Source organism: Lolium perenne, chromosome 6, assembly GCF_019359855.2.
Source record: "Lolium perenne isolate Kyuss_39 chromosome 6, Kyuss_2.0, whole genome shotgun sequence".
Lineage (NCBI taxonomy): Eukaryota > Viridiplantae > Streptophyta > Magnoliopsida > Poales > Poaceae > Lolium > Lolium perenne.
In genome coordinates, this window is record NC_067249.2 from 49,478,205 (window position 1) to 49,498,238 (window position 20,034).

The 20,034-nt window shown below is 41.4% G+C and overlaps 1 protein-coding gene across 1 annotated transcript; it reads left to right on the forward strand.

Annotated features, from left to right (window-relative positions):
• The first annotated feature begins 630 nt into the window (after nucleotides 1-630).
• On the forward strand, nucleotides 631-19,251 carry LOC139832380 (uncharacterized). Its single transcript, XM_071822123.1, has 9 exons — nucleotides 631-786; nucleotides 5,882-6,965; nucleotides 7,049-7,141; nucleotides 7,240-7,444; nucleotides 7,656-7,845; nucleotides 7,932-8,030; nucleotides 8,127-8,261; nucleotides 8,342-8,442; nucleotides 19,071-19,251. The coding sequence occupies exons 1-9, from the start codon at nucleotides 631-633 to the stop codon at nucleotides 19,249-19,251; spliced, it is 2,244 nt and encodes a 747-aa protein (XP_071678224.1).
• The last annotated feature ends 783 nt before the right edge of the window (nucleotides 19,252-20,034 follow it).

The window sequence follows — 20,034 nt, forward strand, 5'->3', positions numbered from 1 at the left end:
GGAATGTAACATTAAAGATGAGGAAACCATAGTCAGGAGCTGGGATCTTCTTGTGCTCGCAACGGTTCTTAATCCAGGCACTGGTAATATGTTGTCTATGGACTATCTGGGATGTCTTGCCAACCCTTTCTCCTCAGTGGAGCTAGCTTGGGATCAGCACATATTGGATGAATGTATGTTGCATGTTAAGAAAATCCAGGAGAAGAAGGCAAAGCTACGGGCATCAGGTGTCGTGGGTGGTGATTTCTGGATAAGTGGTCCTTTGCCATTCCTTGGGGTATATTCTTTTTCTTCCATGTTTTCTTCATTGTTTTTTTTCCTGATTTCACATGCTTCCTTTTCTACCAATGTGCTTAAACAATGTGCTTCATGTAGATTGTTTATATGGATCACTTGCAATTTCCTCCAAATGAGTATGTCATTGACTACTCACTGCCTAGAATGTGTCATGTAAAGAGCAAGGACTTCGAGTTTGTAGTTGCTACTGATATTGATAAGAAAAAGCTATTCAACAGTACTATCTTTGCAAGGAGACCTGTAAGTCTGAATTCTTGTTACCAGTTGTTGGCTATTTGTGCATCCTTCGTATATGTATACATGTTCAATAATTATTTTTCTTTTTGGCTTCTGATGTTTTTGCAGTTTCTTCCGTTATCAAGTACTCCATATGCTCAAACTGTTCAACCGCCTGAAACTGGTGAAACTGGTGAAGATGTCGAAGTTAACCCATCGGCATCACTGAATGAATGGCTTGTTCCTGGTTTTCCAAACAGCCAGGAATTGGAGGTAACCAATATATCAAAATTTGTTTCCTGTATTAGACTTCTTTTTTAAAAGGTTTTATCTGATAATTTTTCAGGTTGCTACCTTAGACTTTTTAAATTGCTGCCATACTGTTATAGTTCTGCTTTATTGGCTTCCCCTGTCTGCTGCTACTTTTTCAATATAAGCAATTGCTTTTTTTGTATGTTTTTGCTAGTAGGCTTATATAAGTGCTTCAATGATGATTTCTACTTGTCTCTTTAGTTCTAATTGAAAGCTTCATTGCATATTATTAAATGTTGTTACCTTTTAAATTTTCTACCTTAGCATTTTATACCTTAGCATTTTTTTAGGGATTTCTATTTTCGTGCCCTCGGTTCCTTAGTTGTGCTCAGTTTTCCCCAGCCCCTTAGTTTTTCCTCAGTTTTCCCCAAAACCTTGTCTGAAACCCGCAGAAGGAGGTCGGACGGAAGGAATCCCGTTAGTTGACGTTGGTTGGTGCTGGCAAGTGGGGCCGCTGTTGGTGCCCCGCAGTGGACACGTCTTCACTTATCCAGATCATCGTGGGACCCACAACTTGTCCACGTTAAGTGCGCCGGACCCACAGCTTACCCAGGTGACCGTTGCAAAATGGGAGCCCGAGCCAGCCCCGCGCCCGCGCCCGTGCCCGTGCCATTGCTTCGCCTTTCTTTCTCCGCGCCCCATTGTTCTTCTTCTCCGCCAGCGGCAGCCCTTCTCCGGTAGGCGGGTGATGTCTAGTTTCTCTTCGACCTCCCGTTCTTCATGGCCGCAGTATGGACCCGTGCCTTTGACAAGATGCCCTGACTGCCCACGCCAGGAGCCTCTGAAGCGGTCGATCTGTAAGACGGACGAGAACGGCAACCGTGGACGTGAGTTCGTTGCATGCGAGAGCTTGCCATATAGAGAGGGGGATAAGGTTAGATCTCGCTCCAATTTCTCTGTTTTCTCTCGATTTTCTTGTTATTCCCTCGAATTTGGGATTTAGGGTTCACGTTGTTGTTTTCAGATCTTGAAGAAATGCAGGCATTTCGAGTGGATCGATGTGTACGTTCGTAGGCTTCGATTGCAGGAATCAATTGGCGCTATTGGGGGCGCAATTTGGGAGGGGGGGACTTGTCAGAGAGAATGCGGCGGAGAGAGGAGCCGTTCCAATTATGCCTAATGCTCCCAATGCAGAACTGGTGGAAGTGAAGGGAGAACTGAAGAAAATGAACAAGCAGTTAAGGCAGCTGATCGAGTTGAAGAAGCAAGCTAACCTGATGGCTGGTTTTTTTGTTGTTGTATAATTACGATCGGATTCTTATCATTGCTCACCAGGCGCTAGAAGTTGTTACAAGGGATACCTTACAAATCCATTATTCAGTTACATGTACTTGTAGTTGTTTTCAAAGTTAGTGTGTGCATTCACCGAAATTACCAACTATATTCCCTAAAAGAAAAGGAAAGCTAAAGATAGTTGATAATTGTTAGAGGGGTGACAAATAATGCAATCACCGAAATCCGCAAATATGTATGCCTCGTGTTTATACCAAAATTATACCACTTTTAGGCCGTTTCAAAATACCAATACCATATCCCAAACTATATTCCCTAAAAGAAAAGGACAGCTAAAGATAGAATTGTTAGAGGGGTGACAAATAATGCAATCACCGAAATCCGCAAATATGTATGCCTCATGTTTATAACAAAATTATACCACTTTTAGGCCGTTTCAAAATGGGATCCCTTTCAAAATAGGGTCCCTTCAAAATACCAATACAATATCCCAAACTATATTCCCTAAAAGAAAAGGACAGCTAAAGATAGTTGATAAATGTTAGAGGGGTGACAAATAATGCAATCACCGAAATCCGCAAATATGTATGCCTCATGTTTATAACAAAATTATACCACTTTTAGGCCGTTTCAAAATACCAATATTATATCCCAAACTATATTCCCTAAAAGAAAAGGACAGCTAAAGATAGTTGATAGCAATCACCGAAATCCGCAAATATGTATGCCTCATGTTTATAACAAAATTATACCACTTTTAGGCCGTTTCAAAATACCAATACTATATCCCAAACTATATTCCCTAAAAGAAAAGGACAGCTAAAGATAGTTGATAATTGTTAGAGGGGTGACAAATAATGCAATCACCGAAATCCGCAAATATGTATGCCTCATGTTCATACCAATACTATATCCCAAACTATATTAAGTGGGAAACTCGTTATTGCACATAAATAGAGGGGTGGGCATTCTCCACCGACAGAGAGAGAGAGGGGTGGCCACGAAGAGAGAGAGAGAGAGAGAGAGAGAGAGAGAGGTTGCCACGAAGAGACGGATAGGGGTATACTGCCCGTTAGATCAGTGGATCAACGGTTCGTGGAGTCGATCCGTGTGACAACGGCTCAACCAATCAGGATAAGTTTGGGCTTCTCAGAGCATTTGTGACAGTACTTGAGGGCAAAACTGAGTAGTACTAAGAATCCAAGGGCACATAAATAGTAAATAGACTAAGGGATTCAAACAAAAGAATTACAAAATGAAAAATGTGTGTTTTGTACAATATAATTCATATTGGGCTACATCAAATTATTTGCAATTCAAATATACATGAGTGTGACAATTATGACATCATTTAGACAAACTATGTTTTGGGAAAGATGTTTTGCAAAGGGGTTTGGGTGGAAAACCAATCATCTTCATAGCTACACTAGTGATTCTGAGAAGTGGCAATTTGTGGTAAAACTTGATTTATATATGTTTGTTAAGGTTTTCTAGGTGGCAGGTTGCGTAGGAAGACTCCATGAGTAGTTGCCACTATGTTTTTATTTTTTTTGGATTTTTTTGCGCATGAAATGACTCAATTAGCTATGTTAATCTCATTTGTTGACTCTCTGTTGAACAGCTACTAGAGGGTAAACCGAGTATATTGCACTTGCCGGTCTAAGTCCTCGAGGGGAAAACTGAGTACAGATAAAATTTCTGTATAAGGCCTGAGGTTATAACTGAGTACACCAAACGTCCCAGGGTTAGACTCGTGTAGCGGTGCACGCTGCAGCCGTGCATAGCGGACGCGTGTTGCGGTACATGCCACCTTCGTCTTTATAGAGCCCCTCTTTCTCTCCCTCGACGCACGTTCTCCGGCTCACCGCAACCGCCTCTCTGTCCCATCATCTTCTCCACAACCGAAGAAAAACCCCGAAGAAAACCGCCGGCGATGGAGAAGAATGAGATGCCCATTGTCGGCACATCAGCCGCCGCCCCGTCTAGGCCCTGTCGCTGCTTCCAACGTAGCAGCCGGCGGCGGATCGGCCGCCGCCCCGTCCAGGCCCCTGTCCCTGCTTCCAACGTAGCAGCCGGCGGATCGGCCGCCGCCCCCGTCCAGGCCCCTGTCGCTGCTTCCAACGTAGCAGTCGGCGCATCGGCCGCCGCCACCGTCCAGTCCCCCGTCGCTTGGAACCCGTACGAACCAGTGCAATACGACGCACCGGAGAACCCCTACGACACCAGCATCGTCGACAACGAGCCGGAGGTAACCCTTTGTTCCCTTGTTCTTATCTCATTTCAATCATTTTGTGTTAGATCTAGCGTTATTACGGTTCGTCTGTTCCTAGTTCAATCCTTTTGTGTTAGATCTTGCGTTATTACTGTCATTCTGCTCCTAGTTCGATCCTTTTGTGTTAGATCTTGCGTTATTAGTGTTTGTGATTTGCTTTTGTTTAAGATTTGTGCCGATGATGATGAATATTTGGGCATAAATTGATTCAGTGGTTTGGTCGATAAACAATTGGTGTGTACAAATTTGTTGTGCATGATCTTTGGTTTGTCGACTCAAATCCTGGATATAAGTGTGTCCAATGTAATCGAGGCTACCTCTTTTTTCGAGCCCATATTATCATGCATGATTTTTGTTCACTCTCTGTTCCATCATCGTTGCAATTGACTCCGTTTTTTTGCACGATCTTTGGTGCTACGTGACAGTGCAGAGCGGCGACGTCGACAGCGATGACGAGTCCTTCCACACCAAGACTCGTCACGTCCTCAGGAGGCTGCAGTCCGGCCATTACGATGGCCCCTTTGCTCGAGGCATTTACAAGTGCCCCTTCTGCAACAGGAAGCTCCGCGCCACCGACTTCAACTCCCTGGTGAACCATGCTGAATCCATTGGCAGATGTGGCGCTAGAGTTGGAAGGACCGTGAACGTGCATGCGTACATGGCCAAACACAAAGCACTTGAGATTCACCTGCGCAACCTCCAAGCGAGTCACACGCGCTACCTGGAGGCGTTGAACGTGCCTCTGCACTCTTCGTATGTGACTGCTCTATCTCAGAGAGCAGCTTAAATTCATGTAAAATGTAGCTTATGTTGGATCTATCGGTACTACTTTTGGATCTGTCCTGAATATATCTATGCTATGTTGGTTGCTGTATGCAGCTTATCCTATATTTTCTCTCTGGATTTGTGCCCTAGATTTCCTACCTGATTGGGTAAAAACGAAGGCATAAAGAAATGAATGGCGTTAAAAAACAGAAGGACAAGCTGCTCTAGATTTGCTACCAATTTGGGCTATCAAATATGAATGAGATCGAGCGAGAGAGAGGAAAAAGGTACATTGAAAACTGCTAATCTGGGCGAAAGAGACAGAAACCACTCGTGCTCCCGTCCCGGACCCACACGGCTCCACACGCTACGGCCCCACAAATATGGTCTCGTCCTGTCCCACGCGGTCCCTTCCTACCAGCCCCACACGACGCGATCCCACACGACGCGACCCCACAAACGACACGACCCCACTCGTCAGCACGGAACGGTCAACTTAACGGATTCCTTCCGTCCGAGCTCCTTCTGCGGATTCAGACAAGGGCTTGGGGAAAACTGAGGAAAAACTAAGGAGCTGGGGAAAACTGAGCACAACTAAGGAACCGAGGGCACGAAAATAGAAATCCCTTTTTTTTAATGCTGCCTTACTATTATAGTTTTGCTTTATTAACTTTTGCTTTTTGCTGCTGCTTAGTTCATGCTGGTTTTATCAGTATTCTTCATTCTACATTTGCTGCAACCTATTTTTGCTTCAGTAATAATCAAATTTTGCTATTTCTTTTGTAGATTCCAGCTCGTTACAAGCACCTGTACGATAAGCATAAGGCTATTTATGCTGCTGATGTCGAAGCAACTATGAAGAACCTTGGTGTTGCGCTGAAACGCATGTATTCTCAGCGCATGTACGCTCTATTGGTTGACGTTGATGCTCTTATCCAAGAAGGCGATGGTCCAAGTATTGTGTTTCCATCAGAAGCAAATGGTGAGCAAAGCACAAATCCCAATGTATCTACAGAAGAACAGGATGCTGCAAAGGATGGTCAAAATACAATGGATGAAGGAGATCACAACAGCGGAGATCACAACAGCGGTGATGAAACTGAAGAAGATGTTGACTTACAGACTGATGCAATGGAAGATTATCCGGAGGTCCATGCTCGCAGCGGCATACCAGATGTTCCACAGCCTGCAATAATTGTTGATGCTTTGTTTAAACAAGGCTACACTGGTGAGTTCAACTCTGTTGATAGTCCGGTGAGATCTCCGTTTCGTTCTAGTATTCCAGAGGGTGTATCTACAGAATCCTGGAACCGTGCTCCGGATCCTCCTTCAATGGATTTGTTTCCTCAAGGTTCCGAAGAATGGGAGTTCTTCAATGCAATCCCAGACAGAACAAGTCTTAGATCAACTGTTGATACTGCTGCATCTTCTGATATGTGTCCAGTTCCTGTGCCTGAGTTGGAGAAGCCACTGTCTGTCGGAAAAACAGCTTGTTCAGCTGATGTGGATGATGTGGTTAATCCACCTCCTGCAGCTGTTCTGAAGAAACCATCTGGTGCGGCTGTTCTGGATAATCCAACTGTTGCGACTGTTCTGAAGAAACCACCCGCTGCAGCTGCTGTCGAGATGGTACATGTTGTGGCTGCCGTGGAAAAGGCACCTGATGTGGCTGCCGTGGAGAATCCAACTGCTGCGGCTGCTGTGGAGAATAAGGCACCTGCTCCGCCTGCTGTGGAGAATCCAGTTGTTGCGGATGTTCTGAAGATACCACCCGCTGCAACTGCCGTGGATCCTCCGGAGAATCACGGTAAAGAGTCTGATGTGGATAACCTGCCTGCTGCGGCTGTTCTGAAGATTCCACCTGTTACAAGTATGTGTTTTTTGTATATCTTTTTGTGAACATTTCTTGGGTTCCATGGCTGCAGCTTATTTGTGTTTTGGTTTTTTTTGCAGCAAGCGAGAATGATTCAACCATTCAAAATTTCATACTTGTTGAAGCTGCTGTTTTGGGTGAGCCAAAGACACCAATTGGCCCCAAGAGTGCAGGTGCACTGTCTGTTTCAACGTTTTATAGTCTTTGTATGCTTTGTTTCAATTGGTTGACACACCCTCTGTCTTTCCTTGTTTTTCTTCTACCTCTGCAGATGTCATTGTGGATTCTGTTGAGAAAGATGCTACTACTGGGGTAGATACAGTTGATAAGAGGAATAGAGCAAAGAGAGCAGCAAAGGATGAGCTTTCACCTCCTAAAATGAAGAAGATTCGGGTCTCTCAAGATACAATTCATACGTACGAAAATTTTTTCATACATGGTCGGAAATTAAAGAGGCAGCCGAAGAATGATATGCCGTGAGTTCACATTTTTTGTTATTTTTTGCATTTTTGTTAAAACAGTATGTTTCTTTATTAAATAGATGTTGCTTCAATTGATACTACAATGTGCTTCTTTGGTTCAATTTAGGAGTCTCAATATTATAAATGTATTGCTTCATTACATGAAACTTTTTGCTTCTAAGCATTTAACTGGCCTTTTTATGTTTTTATATATGCTTCTTCGCAGCAAAGCTTTTGTTCAGATTGGACGCTCCTTTTGCACATACAGAAGCTTTGTAGCTTCTCTCAAGCCTCGAATGCCACTAGACAGCCAGGTAATGGATGTGTGGACTGAGAAGTTCAACCGTGAATCAACATTATTGGCTGCGAAAAGCAACCGAGCGAAGAAAAAGTATGCATTCTCGCAGCATATGGTGGTTAGTACTTCCACGACTTAACTTTTCAAACATTGTTCCAGCAACATTCAATCCAGCATCTAACAAGACAGTCATGAATTTTGCAGTCTAAGCTAATTGTCGATCCAGCAACATTCAATCCAAATGAATGTATGAAAGATTTCAAGTCCGAAGTCAGCAAGTCAAAAATGCTAAAAGATGACCTCGTGAGCTTTTTTTATTTTGTAACTTGTTTTTCCTATTGCATCTCATTTATTGTAGACTTCAGAAGGTTCTTATTTTGTTTCAATTGTGTTCTGCAGCTGTACTTTCCTGTTGTGAAGGACTACCACTGGATTGTGTGTTCTGTCAATCTTGTGCACAAGCAGTACCACATTTTTGATTCATTGCTTAAAGCTGATGGTACCAGCAAGTTGCAAGAAGCTGCAAATAATCTGGTTAGTGATACAAATAGTTCATGTAGCATATGTGTATTAAAAATCAAGGACTAACTACACTTGCATTTGTTACTTCATAGTTCACAAACTTCAGGAGGCTTGTCAATGAATCAGGTGTAGCAAAGATTGATTGGTCCGTTTACAACTTGTCTACACCTTACCATCCACAACAGAGGACTACGTAAGTTTCGTTGTTTTCAGAGCCTTTTTTGCAAAATCCAAATTGTTACCCAAACATACTGATGACCCACAAGTATAGGGGGTGTATCGTAGTATCTTCGATAAGTAAGAATGTCGATCCCAACGAGGAGCAGAAGGTGTTGACAAGCAGTTTCGATGAAGGATTCACTGTAAATGCTCACAGACAAGTATTCAGGGGGTTTTGATGTAACAGTTGAATAAAGTACGAGTATGTAAAGTGCGAGAGTAACAATTGCAGCGAGTGGCCCAATCCTTTTTAGCACAAAGGACAAGCCGGTTTGTTTACTTATAATGACCAAACGTTCTCGAGGACACACGGGATTTTAGTCTAGTGCTTTCGCTACATACGGCTAAATAATCTTCATTGTTATGATAAGTGTTGTGTGGGTGAACCTATGCTAATGTACCGCCCTTCCTAGGACTAATACATACTTGTGATTATACCCCTTGCAAGCATCCGCAACTACAAGAAAGTAATTAAGAATAAATCTAACCACAGCCTTAAACTCTGAGATCCTGCGATCCCTCCTGCATCGATATACCAACGGGGGTTTAGGTTTCTGTCACTCCGGCAACCCCGCAATTGGCAAACGAGTACAAGATGCATCCCCCTAGGCCCATAAATGGTGAAGTGTCATGTAGTCGACGTTCACATGACACCACTAGAAGAATAACACCACAACTTAAATATCACACCATTGAATATTACTCAACCATAGTTCACTACTAGCATTTAGACTTCACCCATGTCCTCAAGAACTAAACGAACTACTCACGAGACATCATACGGAACATGATCAGAGGTGATATGATGATGAATAACAATCTGAACATAAACTTGGTTCAATGGTTTCACTCAATAGCATCAACAACAAGTAGAGATCGATACCGGGAGAGTTTCCCCTATCAAACAATCAAGATCAAACCCAAATTGCTACGGCGGTGACGGTGTCCAGCGGTGATGACGGCGGTGATGATGGTGGAGATGATGATGATGGTGATGGCGATGATGTCCAGCTCGATGACGGTGACGATGGCGTCGATTTCCCCCTCCCGGAGGGAATTTCCCCGGATTCCTCGCCCGCCGGAGAGCTCTTTTCTCTCTGGTGTTCTCCGCCCCGCAGAGGCGGTCTGTAACTCTTCGCGAGGTACCCTCTCTGGCTTAGGTCTTCGGGACGAAGGGTTTGGCGAAGAAAAGGAGGCGAAAGGGCCGTGGGCCCCCACACTACATGGCGGCGCGGCCAGGGCACAGGCCGCGCCGCCCTAGGGTGTGGGCCCACCCTGGGTCCTCCTGGCCCCTCCTTCTGGCTTCCTTCGTCATCTTGAAAAATAGGATTTTTGGTATAATTTCCTCCCACAGTTGATCTTCCGAAATATTGCATTCTGACGGTGCTTTTTCCAGCAGAATCCTGGCTCCGGTGCTTGATCTCCCAATAATGATGAAACATGCAAAATAGATGAAATAACATAAGTATTGTGTCCCAATATGAAATATATCAATGAATAACAGCAAATTATGATATAAAATAGTGATGCAAATTGGACGTATCAACTCCCCCCAAGCTTAGACTTCGCTTGTCCCCAAGCGAAACTGAACTCGATAGACATGACCACATGTTTATGGAGTGAAGAGTCGATAAATAAAATACGGACAAGAAGCATCATATTCATTCACACAGGACATTTATAGTAAACAACCTCTTATAACTCATATTGAAACAAGTATAAGGTAATCACAAGTAAAGGTGCATAAGAAATCATGGTTGGTGATGGCAAACTTCGTTCTTGGTCAGAGAACAATTAACAGATTATATTTATCTCATTGAGCAGCGCTCTCATGTTAAAGTTTATAAGGCACAACTTGCATACTCAATCATAATGGTCTTCTCATGATCATTGATAACTTGCAAAGCTATATTCATTCAGATAAAACTTGTACTAAACAAGGAAGAATAAAAGACATGATGTAGCAAATCACAATATAATGGTTTGATCACAACTACTCAAATGCTTGCTTGAGATGGAGGGAAATAGGTTTACTGACTCAACATAAAGTAAAAGACAGGCCCTTCGCAGAGGGAAGCAGGGATTAAATCATGTGCTAGAGCTTTTTCAGTTTTGAAATCATATAGGGATAATAAAAGTAACATTTTGAGAGGTGTTTGTTGTTGTCAACGACTGATAGCGGGTACTCTAACCCCCTTGCCAGACAACCTCCTAAGAGCGGCTCCCATATTATTTTCATTTTGTGTGGCACTCCTTCCAACCTTTCTTTCACAAACCATGGCTAACCGAATCCTCGGGTGCCTGCCAACAATCTCATACCATGAAGGAGTGCCTTTTTATTTTAGTTTTATTATGATGATGACACTCCCCCCAACCTTTGCTTACACAAGCCATGGCTAACTGAATCCTTCGGGTGCCGTCCATCAATCACATACCATGGAGGAGTGTCTATTCAGTTTAATTTATTTGGGACTGGGAATCCCTTTGCCAGCTCTTTTTGCAAAATTATTGGATAAGCGGATGAAGCCACTAGTCCATTGGTGGAAGTTGCCCAACAAGATTGAAAGATAAAACACCACATACTTCCTCATGAGCTATGAAACATTAACACAAATAAGAGATACTAAGTTTTGAATTGTTTAAAGGTAGCACATGAAGTATTTACTTGGAATGGCAGAAAATACCATGTAGTAGGTAGGTATGGTGGACACAAATGACATAGGTTTGGTTTAAGGTTTGGATGCACGAGAAGTATTCCCTCTCAGTACAGGTCTTTGGCTAGCAAGGTTAATTAGCAAGCATAAGAATCGAGGGAAACAAACAAATATACATATGATAGAAACAATCATGCATCTTCCTTGTAAGCACAAACAATTTTAACTTCAGAATAATAAGCTATGAGCTAACAAGAAAGACAATGAAACAACTACATGTATTTCTCTTTTCTATTTAAACCTCAAAGTGTTGTTGCTATTGACCAATGCTAAGTTTGCCAAAACCAAATAGATTTATTCAATGCTCCCAAAGTGATACCAATACTAACAACAAGGTGAATCATATAGTAGAGATTGCAAACTAGAATAAGATGTGCAATATGTAAATGATAAGACTTCTCATTAATATTCCATAACGATAACTCACACCAAGGGATACATAGATAACCAACTAAAGGAGAGATACTTCCAAACGCAACCCATCTTATATGATAACTTCCCTACTCATGATATGACACTACTTGACAGTAAAAGTAAAAGGTAGTGATAACGTGATACCGCGGCACTCCCCCAAGCTTGGAACAAACCAAGGGGATGCCAATACCGATGATGAATTACTCCTGCGGCGATGGTGGTGATGAATTCCTGACAAGCTTCTCAATAAGCTCCTGAAGCTCGTCAATCCTGTATATGAGATTGCGAATCATCTCTGAGTTGTGCTCGACGCGGTTAAAGAGTCTGTCTGATGGCGAGTCCCAGCTCTTGGAGTTATTTCCCCACTCTTCAGCCTCAGGCTCCTTCTCCCCTGCAATGTTAGAGCGATCTATATCCCACTGGCTAGGCAATGCTGCCTTGGAAGTCCCTTCAATTTGATTATTGAAAATTAGATTGTGGAAGGGGTGATGAGTGCCTGATGGAGATGTTTTCGGAGCTAGGTAATGACGTGGAACCGCTCCTCCAGTGCGAATTCTTGCGCTCTTGTTTGCACTAAAAGGGTTGTCCACCACCTTGATGCTTGCGATGGTAGCACGCGGATGTGCGCGCGAGTCTTCCTCCACCTCTTCTTCATCTTCTTTCTTGACATCCTTGTCTTCCTCTTTCCACCCAAGATCTCGATCATCTTCATCCGGAAACTCCTTGCCCTTGTTCTTGGAGACCATGGTGCTTCTAAAGCGAAAACAGATCCTGGCAGAAACAGCTCGAAACAAAACACGTCGAGAACACGATATACGGACCTCCAGGGGTCCGGGGGATTATATAGCAAAAAATTTCTCGACAAACGGAAAGTACCAGATCGAACCAGAGTCGGAAAGGGGCGACGGGGCGGCCAAACCATAGGGCGGCGCGGGCCCTGGTCAGGCCGCGCCGGCCTATGGTGCCACGCCCTCGTGCGTCCTTTCCACTCCGTTTCGAACTCGTAATTTTTCATATTTTCCAAAAACAGCGAAAATATTGTTCGGAAAGTAAATTGCGTACTTTTCATTACGATCGTTACCTATTCAAAATCGAGTTCATGGCGGACTGTCAATTTGCCCTTTGATGAAAGCTTCCGGTGTTTCCACTTGAATAATATCAACATCAACATTATAGGAATCACCTGAGATATAATGCTTGAGTCTTTGTCCATTCACCACTTGCGTAGCATTGCCTTGGAGAGAGCTAATTTTGATTGCTCCTGAACGATACACCTCTTCGACAACATATGGTCCTTCCCATTTCGAGAGTAATTTCCCTGCAAAGAATCTGAGACGAGACCGATACAATAGGACTTTATCCCCAATATTAAATTCTCTTTTGATAATCCTCCTATCATGCCATTTTTTAACTTTCTCTTTAAAGAGTTTAGCATTTTCATAAGCTTCACTTCTCCATTCATCTAGAGAACTCAATTGCAACAACCTCTTATCACCGGCAAGTTTAGGATCTTTATTTAATTCTCTAACAGCCCAATAAGCTTTGTGCTCTAGTTCTAAAGGTAAATGACAAGCTTTCCCATAAACCATTTTATAAGGTGACATTCCCATGGGATTTTTATAAGCAGTTCTATAAGCCCAAAGTGCATCCTTCAATTTACTAGCCCAATTCTTTCTAGTTTTATTAACAGTCTTTCCCAAAATAGATTTAATCTCTCTATTTGATAATTCTACTTGACCACTAGTTTGAGGATGATAAGCGGAAGCAATTCTATGATTAATACCATACTTAGCAAGAGTTTTTCTAAAACCTCCATGAATAAAATGAGAACCTCCATCAGTCATAATATATCTAGGTACTCCAAATCTAGGAAAAATAATATCTACGAGCATTCTTAAAGAGGTCTCACCATCAGCACTTTTTGTAGGTATAGCTTCCACCCATTTAGTAACATAATCAACAAAGAACAAGTATATGAGTGTTACCTTCCGAAGACGGAAAAGGTCCCATGAAGTCAAATCCCCAACAATCAAACAGTTCAATAACAAGAGTATAATTCATTGGCATTTCATTACGTCTGGAGATATTACCAACCCTTTGGCATTCATCACAAGATAAAATAAACTTTCTCGCATCCTTGAAGAGAGTTGGCCAATAAAAACCTGATTGTAGGACCTTTTGCGCGGTTCTTTCTCCGGCGTGATGTCCTCCATAAGCACTACCATGACATTTACTCAATATCTCCTGTTGTTCATATTCGGGGACACATCTTCGCATAATACCATCCACTCCTTCTTTATATAAGTGTGGGTCATCCCAGAAATAATGCCTCAAATCATAAAAGAATTTCCTCCTTTCTTTGAGAAATTTGAAAAGGTCGGAGCAAGTACTTGGAAACAATAAAGTTAGCATAATCAACATACCAAGGACCTGTCTCATGAGCTCACCTTTATTACAGCCAATTGTTCATTTGGAAAACTATCATTAACAGGAACAGGATCATAAGCAATATTTTCCAATCTAGACAAATTATCAGCAACAGGATTATCAGCACCTTTCCTATCTACAATATGTAAATCAAATTCTTGCAAAAGAAGTACCCATCTAATAAGCCTCGGCTTAGCATCTTTCTTTGTCATTAGGTATCTAATTGCAGCATGATCAGTATGAATAGTAACTTTTGAATCAACAATATAAGATCTAAATTTATCACATGCAAAGAGTACAGCTAATAATTCTTTTTCAGTTGTAGCATAATTTCTTTGAGCAGCATCAAGAGTTTTACTAGCATAATGAATAACATTCAGTTTTTTATTTACTCGCTGTCCAAGAACAGCGCCTACAGCAAAATCACTAGCATCACACATAATTTCAAAGGGTAAGTTCCAATCAGGAGGTTCAACTATAGGAGCAGTTGTTAAGGCTTTCTTAAGAGTTTCAAAAGCTTCCTTACAATCATCATCAAAAACAAATGGTATATCTTTTTGAAGAAGATTAGTAAGAGGCTTTGAAATCTTGGAGAAATCTTTAATAAATCTCCTATAAAACCCAGCATGACCAAGAACACTACGAATACCTTTAACGTCCCTCGGATAGGGCATCTTCTCAATTGCTTCAACTTTAGCTCTATCAACTTCAATACCTCTCTCAGAAATTTTATGTCCCAATACAATTCCTTCATTAACCATAAAGTGGCATTTCTCCCAATTAAGAACAAGGTTAGTTTCTTCACATCTCTGCAAAACTTTATCAAGGTTTCGCAAGCAACTATCAAAAGAATTCCCATAGACGGAAAAATCATCCATGAATACCTCTACAATACTTTCACAAAAACCATGAAAAATAGCAGACATGCATCTTTGAAAAGTAGCAGGAGCATTACATAAACCAAAAGGCATACGTCTATAAGCATAAGTTCCATAGGGACAAGTAAAGGTGGTTTTCTCTTGATCTTTAGCTTTAACAAAGAATTTGTGAAAACCCGAATAACCATCAAGAAAGCAAAAATGAGTATTTTTAGACAATCTTTCTAGCATTTGATCAATAAATGGTAAAGGGTAATGATCTTTCTTAGTAACTTTATTAACTTTTCGAAAATCAATGCACATTCTATACCCTACAACTACTCTTTGAGGGATGAGCTCATCATTATCATTAGGCACAACAGTCATACCTCCTTTCTTGGGAACGCAATGCACAGGACTAACCCATCTACTATCAGCAATAGGATATATAATACCAGCTTCAAGAAGTCGTAATACCTCATTCCTTACCACTTCCTTCATCTTTGGAATTAGACGACGCTGAGGTTCAACAACAGGCTTTGCATCATCTTCCATATTAATAGCATGTTGGCAAATAGAAGGAGAAATCCCTTTCAAATCATCAAGAGTGTAGCCAATAGCGCCTCGGTGCTTCTTCAATATTTCCAATAACCTTTCTTCCTCAATCCCTGAAAGCTTAGAACTAATAATAACAGGATATATTTTCTTATCATCAATATGAGCATATTTAAGATTATCAGGTAAAGGCTTTAAATCAAAAACAGGATCTTCCTTTGGTGGCGGTGTTGTACCCAAATCTTCCACCGGTAAATCATGCTTGAGAATAGGTTGGCGAAGAAAAATTTCCTCAAGCTCATCTCTTTCTTTCCTAAAAATTTCACTCTCGCTATCCTCCAAATGTTGCTGCAAAGGATTATTAGGAACAAGAACAATAGATGCACATTGCTCCATTTTAAAATCATTACTAGGCAAATCAGCTTTATAAGGAGTTTTAGTAAATTTAGAGAAGTTAAACTCATAAGATTCACCAGCAAATTTAGTCAAAATTTTCTCTTTCTTGCAATCTATAATAGCTCCACAAGTATTTAGAAAAGGTCTACCAAAAATAATAGGACAATAATTACTAGCAGCAGAACCAAGTACCAAGAAGTCAACAGGATATTTAATCTTACCGCATAAAACTTCCACATCTCGAACAATACCAATTGGAGAAATAGTTTCTCTATTAGCCAGCTGAATAACCACATCAATATCTTCAAGTTCACAAGAATCAATTTCGTGCATAATCTCCGTGTAAAGCTCATACGGAATAGCACTAACACTTGCACCAATATCACATAATCCATAATAGCAATGATCACCAATTCTAACAGATAGCATAGGAACACTAGCTTGTTTGGGTTTATTAGGATGTGAAACAATATTAGAAGCATCTTCACAGAAAATAATATGACCATCCTCCACATTTTCAAATACAAGATCTTTAACTATTGCAACAAAGGTTCAACTTTTATTTGTTCTTCAGGTTCTACAGGTTTCTTTTCACTTTTATGAACCGCACTATTTATAACAGAGTACTCTTTCATTTTAGCAGGGAAAGGAGTTTTTTCAATATAAGCTTCAGGAATAACATGATCAGCAGTTTCAACTACAACGCATTTATTAATAGATGAATCAATTTTATCTTTATACGGTTCATGATACTTATCAAAATTCTTCTTTGGCAATTCATAATGAGAGGCAAAAGCTTTATAAAGATTTACAGCAACTTGAGAATCAAGACCATATGTAGCACTCATATTACGAAATTTATCAGTATCCATAAAAGCTTCAATGCATTTATAATCATAAATTATACCTGATTCTCTATCCTTGTCGTTCTCCCAACCTTCAAAGATTTTCTTGGATTCGATCAAGAAGGTCCCTTTTAAACTCTTCTTTGTTGCGTGTAAATGATCCAGAACAAGAAGTATCCAGCAAGGTCTTGTCTTGAAAAGAAAGTCTTGCATAGAAATTATCAATAATAACATTACCAGGAAGCTCATGAATGGGGCATTTGAGCATTAAAGACTTCAATCTCCCCCAAGCTTGGGCAATACTCTCTCCATCATGAGGCCAAAAATTATATATGCGATTCCGATCCTTATGAATTTCACTTGGAGGATAGAACTTGGAATAAAACCGGGGCACAATATCATTCCATTCAAGAGAATCCCCATTATCCAGTAATTTATTCCAATGCGCCGCCTTACCGGACAGCGATAAAGAGAATAGTTTCTTCCTCACTTCATCCATAGCAATACCTGCACATTTGAATAACCCGCATAATTCATGCAAAAACAGTAGATGATCACCGGGGTGGACAGTTCCATCCCCTTCATAGCGGTTATCCATAACACGTTCAATAATTTTCATAGGTATTTTATATGGTATCACTTCCTCACCTGGCGCTTCATCCACTACCGTTGCAGTAGTAGTAGATTTCCCAAATAGAAATTGAAGAGAAGATCTCTCCATAATGACTTATAGCAGCAAAGCAGAAATAAAATCAGCACAACAAAAGGTTTTCCTTACCAATTCCACTTACCAATAGCGCTTCACTCCCCGGCAACGGCGCCAGAAAATAGTCTTGATGACCCACAAGTATAGGGGGTGTATCGTAGTATCTTCGATAAGTAAGAATGTCGATCCCAACGAGGAGCAGAAGGTGTTGACAAGCAGTTTCGATGAAGGATTCACTGTAAATGCTCACAGACAAGTATTCAGGGGGTTTTGATGTAACAGTTGAATAAAGTACGAGTATGTAAAGTGCGAGAGTAACAATTGCAGCGAGTGGCCCAATCCTTTTTAGCACAAAGGACAAGCTGGTTTGTTTACTTATAATGACCAAACGTTCTCGAGGACACACGGGATTTTAGTCTAGTGCTTTCGCTACATACGGCTAAATAATCTTCATTGTTATGATAAGTGTTGTGTGGGTGAACCTATGCTAATGTACCGCCCTTCCTAGGACTAATACATACTTGTGATTATACCCCTTGCAAGCATCCGCAACTACAAGAAAGTAATTAAGAATAAATCTAACCACAGCCGTAAACTCGAGATCCTGCGATCCCTCCTGCATCGATATACCAACGGGGTTTAGGTTTGTCACTCCGGCAACCCCGCAATTGGCAAACGAGTACAAGATGCATTCCCCTAGGCCCATAAATGGTGAAGTGTCATGTAGTCGACGTTCACATGACACCACTAGAAGAATAACACCACAACTTAAATATCACACCATTGAATATTACTCAACCATAGTTCACTACTAGCATTTAGACTTCACCCATGTCCTCAAGAACTAAACGAACTACTCACGAGACATCATACGGAACATGATCAGAGGTGATATGATGATGAATAACAATCTGAACATAAACTTGGTTCAATGGTTTCACTCAATAGCATCAACAACAAGTAGAGATCGATACCGGGAGAGTTTCCCCTATCAAACAATCAAGATCAAACCCAAATTGCTACGGCGGTGACGGTGTCCAGCGGTGATGACGGCGGTGATGATGGTGGAGATGATGATGATGGTGATGGCGATGATGTCCAGCTCGATGACGGTGACGATGGCGTCGATTTCCCCCTCCCGGAGGGAATTTCCCCGGCGGATTCCTGCCCGCCGGAGAGCTCTTTTCTCTCTGGTGTTCTCCGCCCCGCAGAGGCGGCTGTAACTCTTCGCGAGGTACCCTCTCTGGCTTAGGTCTTCGGGACGAAGGGTTTGGCGAAGAAAAGGAGGCGAAAGGGGCCGTGGGCCCCCCACACTACATGGCGGCGCGGCCAGGGCCTGGGCCGCGCCGCCCTAGGGTGTGGGCCCACCCTGGGTCCTCCTGGCCCCTCCTTCTGGCTTCCTTCGTCATCTTGAAAAATAGGATTTTTGGTATAATTTCCTCCCACAGTTGATCTTCCGAAATATTGCATTCTGACGGTGCTTTTTCCAGCAGAATCCTGGCTCCGGTGCTTGATCTCCCAATAATGATGAAACATGCAAAATAGATGAAATAACATAAGTATTGTGTCCCAATATGAAATATATCAATGAATAACAGCAAATTATGATATAAAATAGTGATGCAAATTGGACGTATCACATACAACCCACACACTAATTGCTTCCATGTTTTATTTTCATGCTACAGGTTTGATTGTGGATTCTTCTGTCTTCTGTACATGGACCATTTCACAGGGAAGGTGGTGGCAGAGTTTGATGACAAGGTCATTCTAGATTTTCGCAAGTACATAGCATCAAGTCTGATCAACAATAGAGACAACGCAGAGTCGGTTGAGAAGCTTATGGATGCTGAGTTGCAGTCCAAGTAGGAGTTTCTGTAGTTTGATAGTACTAGTCTTTTTGTGGCAGAGTTACTATAGTTTGATCGTTGTTCTGGAGTCCTTTTGTCGGGCGGATGTAAACTTTGATCTTTCGCTATGTAAATGGATGGATGCTTCATTTAGATTTTCTCCGTTTATATGTGCACTACAAAGCCTTGTCTTCGACGCACATGTTAATGCAATATGAGGAAACAATGCATATTTCGCAATATATATCATGACCTTCTTTATTTTGTGTTTTAATGCAGCAAAGATCTATGTTTTTCCCTGTGTTACTCATTTGTGTGCAGCAAGATCTGAGCACTAATAGTTATATACTGCTGCTTCAAAAGCATACCTGACAAGCTTTCAAATGATAATTCTTGTTGCTTCAAAAGCATAGCTGATCAGCTACAAATTACAATTTCTGTTGCTTCAAAAGCATGTGTGATCAGCTACATTAGACATGTTTTGTTGCTTCAAAAGCATACCTAATCAGCTACATAAGTCATTTCCTGTTGCTTCAAAAGCATTCATGACAAGCTTCAAATGGTAATTCTTGTTGCTTCAAAAGCATAGATCATCAGCTACACATTACAATTTCTGTTGCTTTCAAAAGCATGTGTGAGCACTAATTTTTTGTTGATTCAAATAGGATGTCCATGCAATTATGCCAGAAGAATGCAATTATATGCTACTAATCTCCCTTGGTACACTCATGCTAAAACATCGTCTACCAAGAAAATACCCAGCATTTGTTTTTGACAAATATCATGCTGCAAACACACTTTC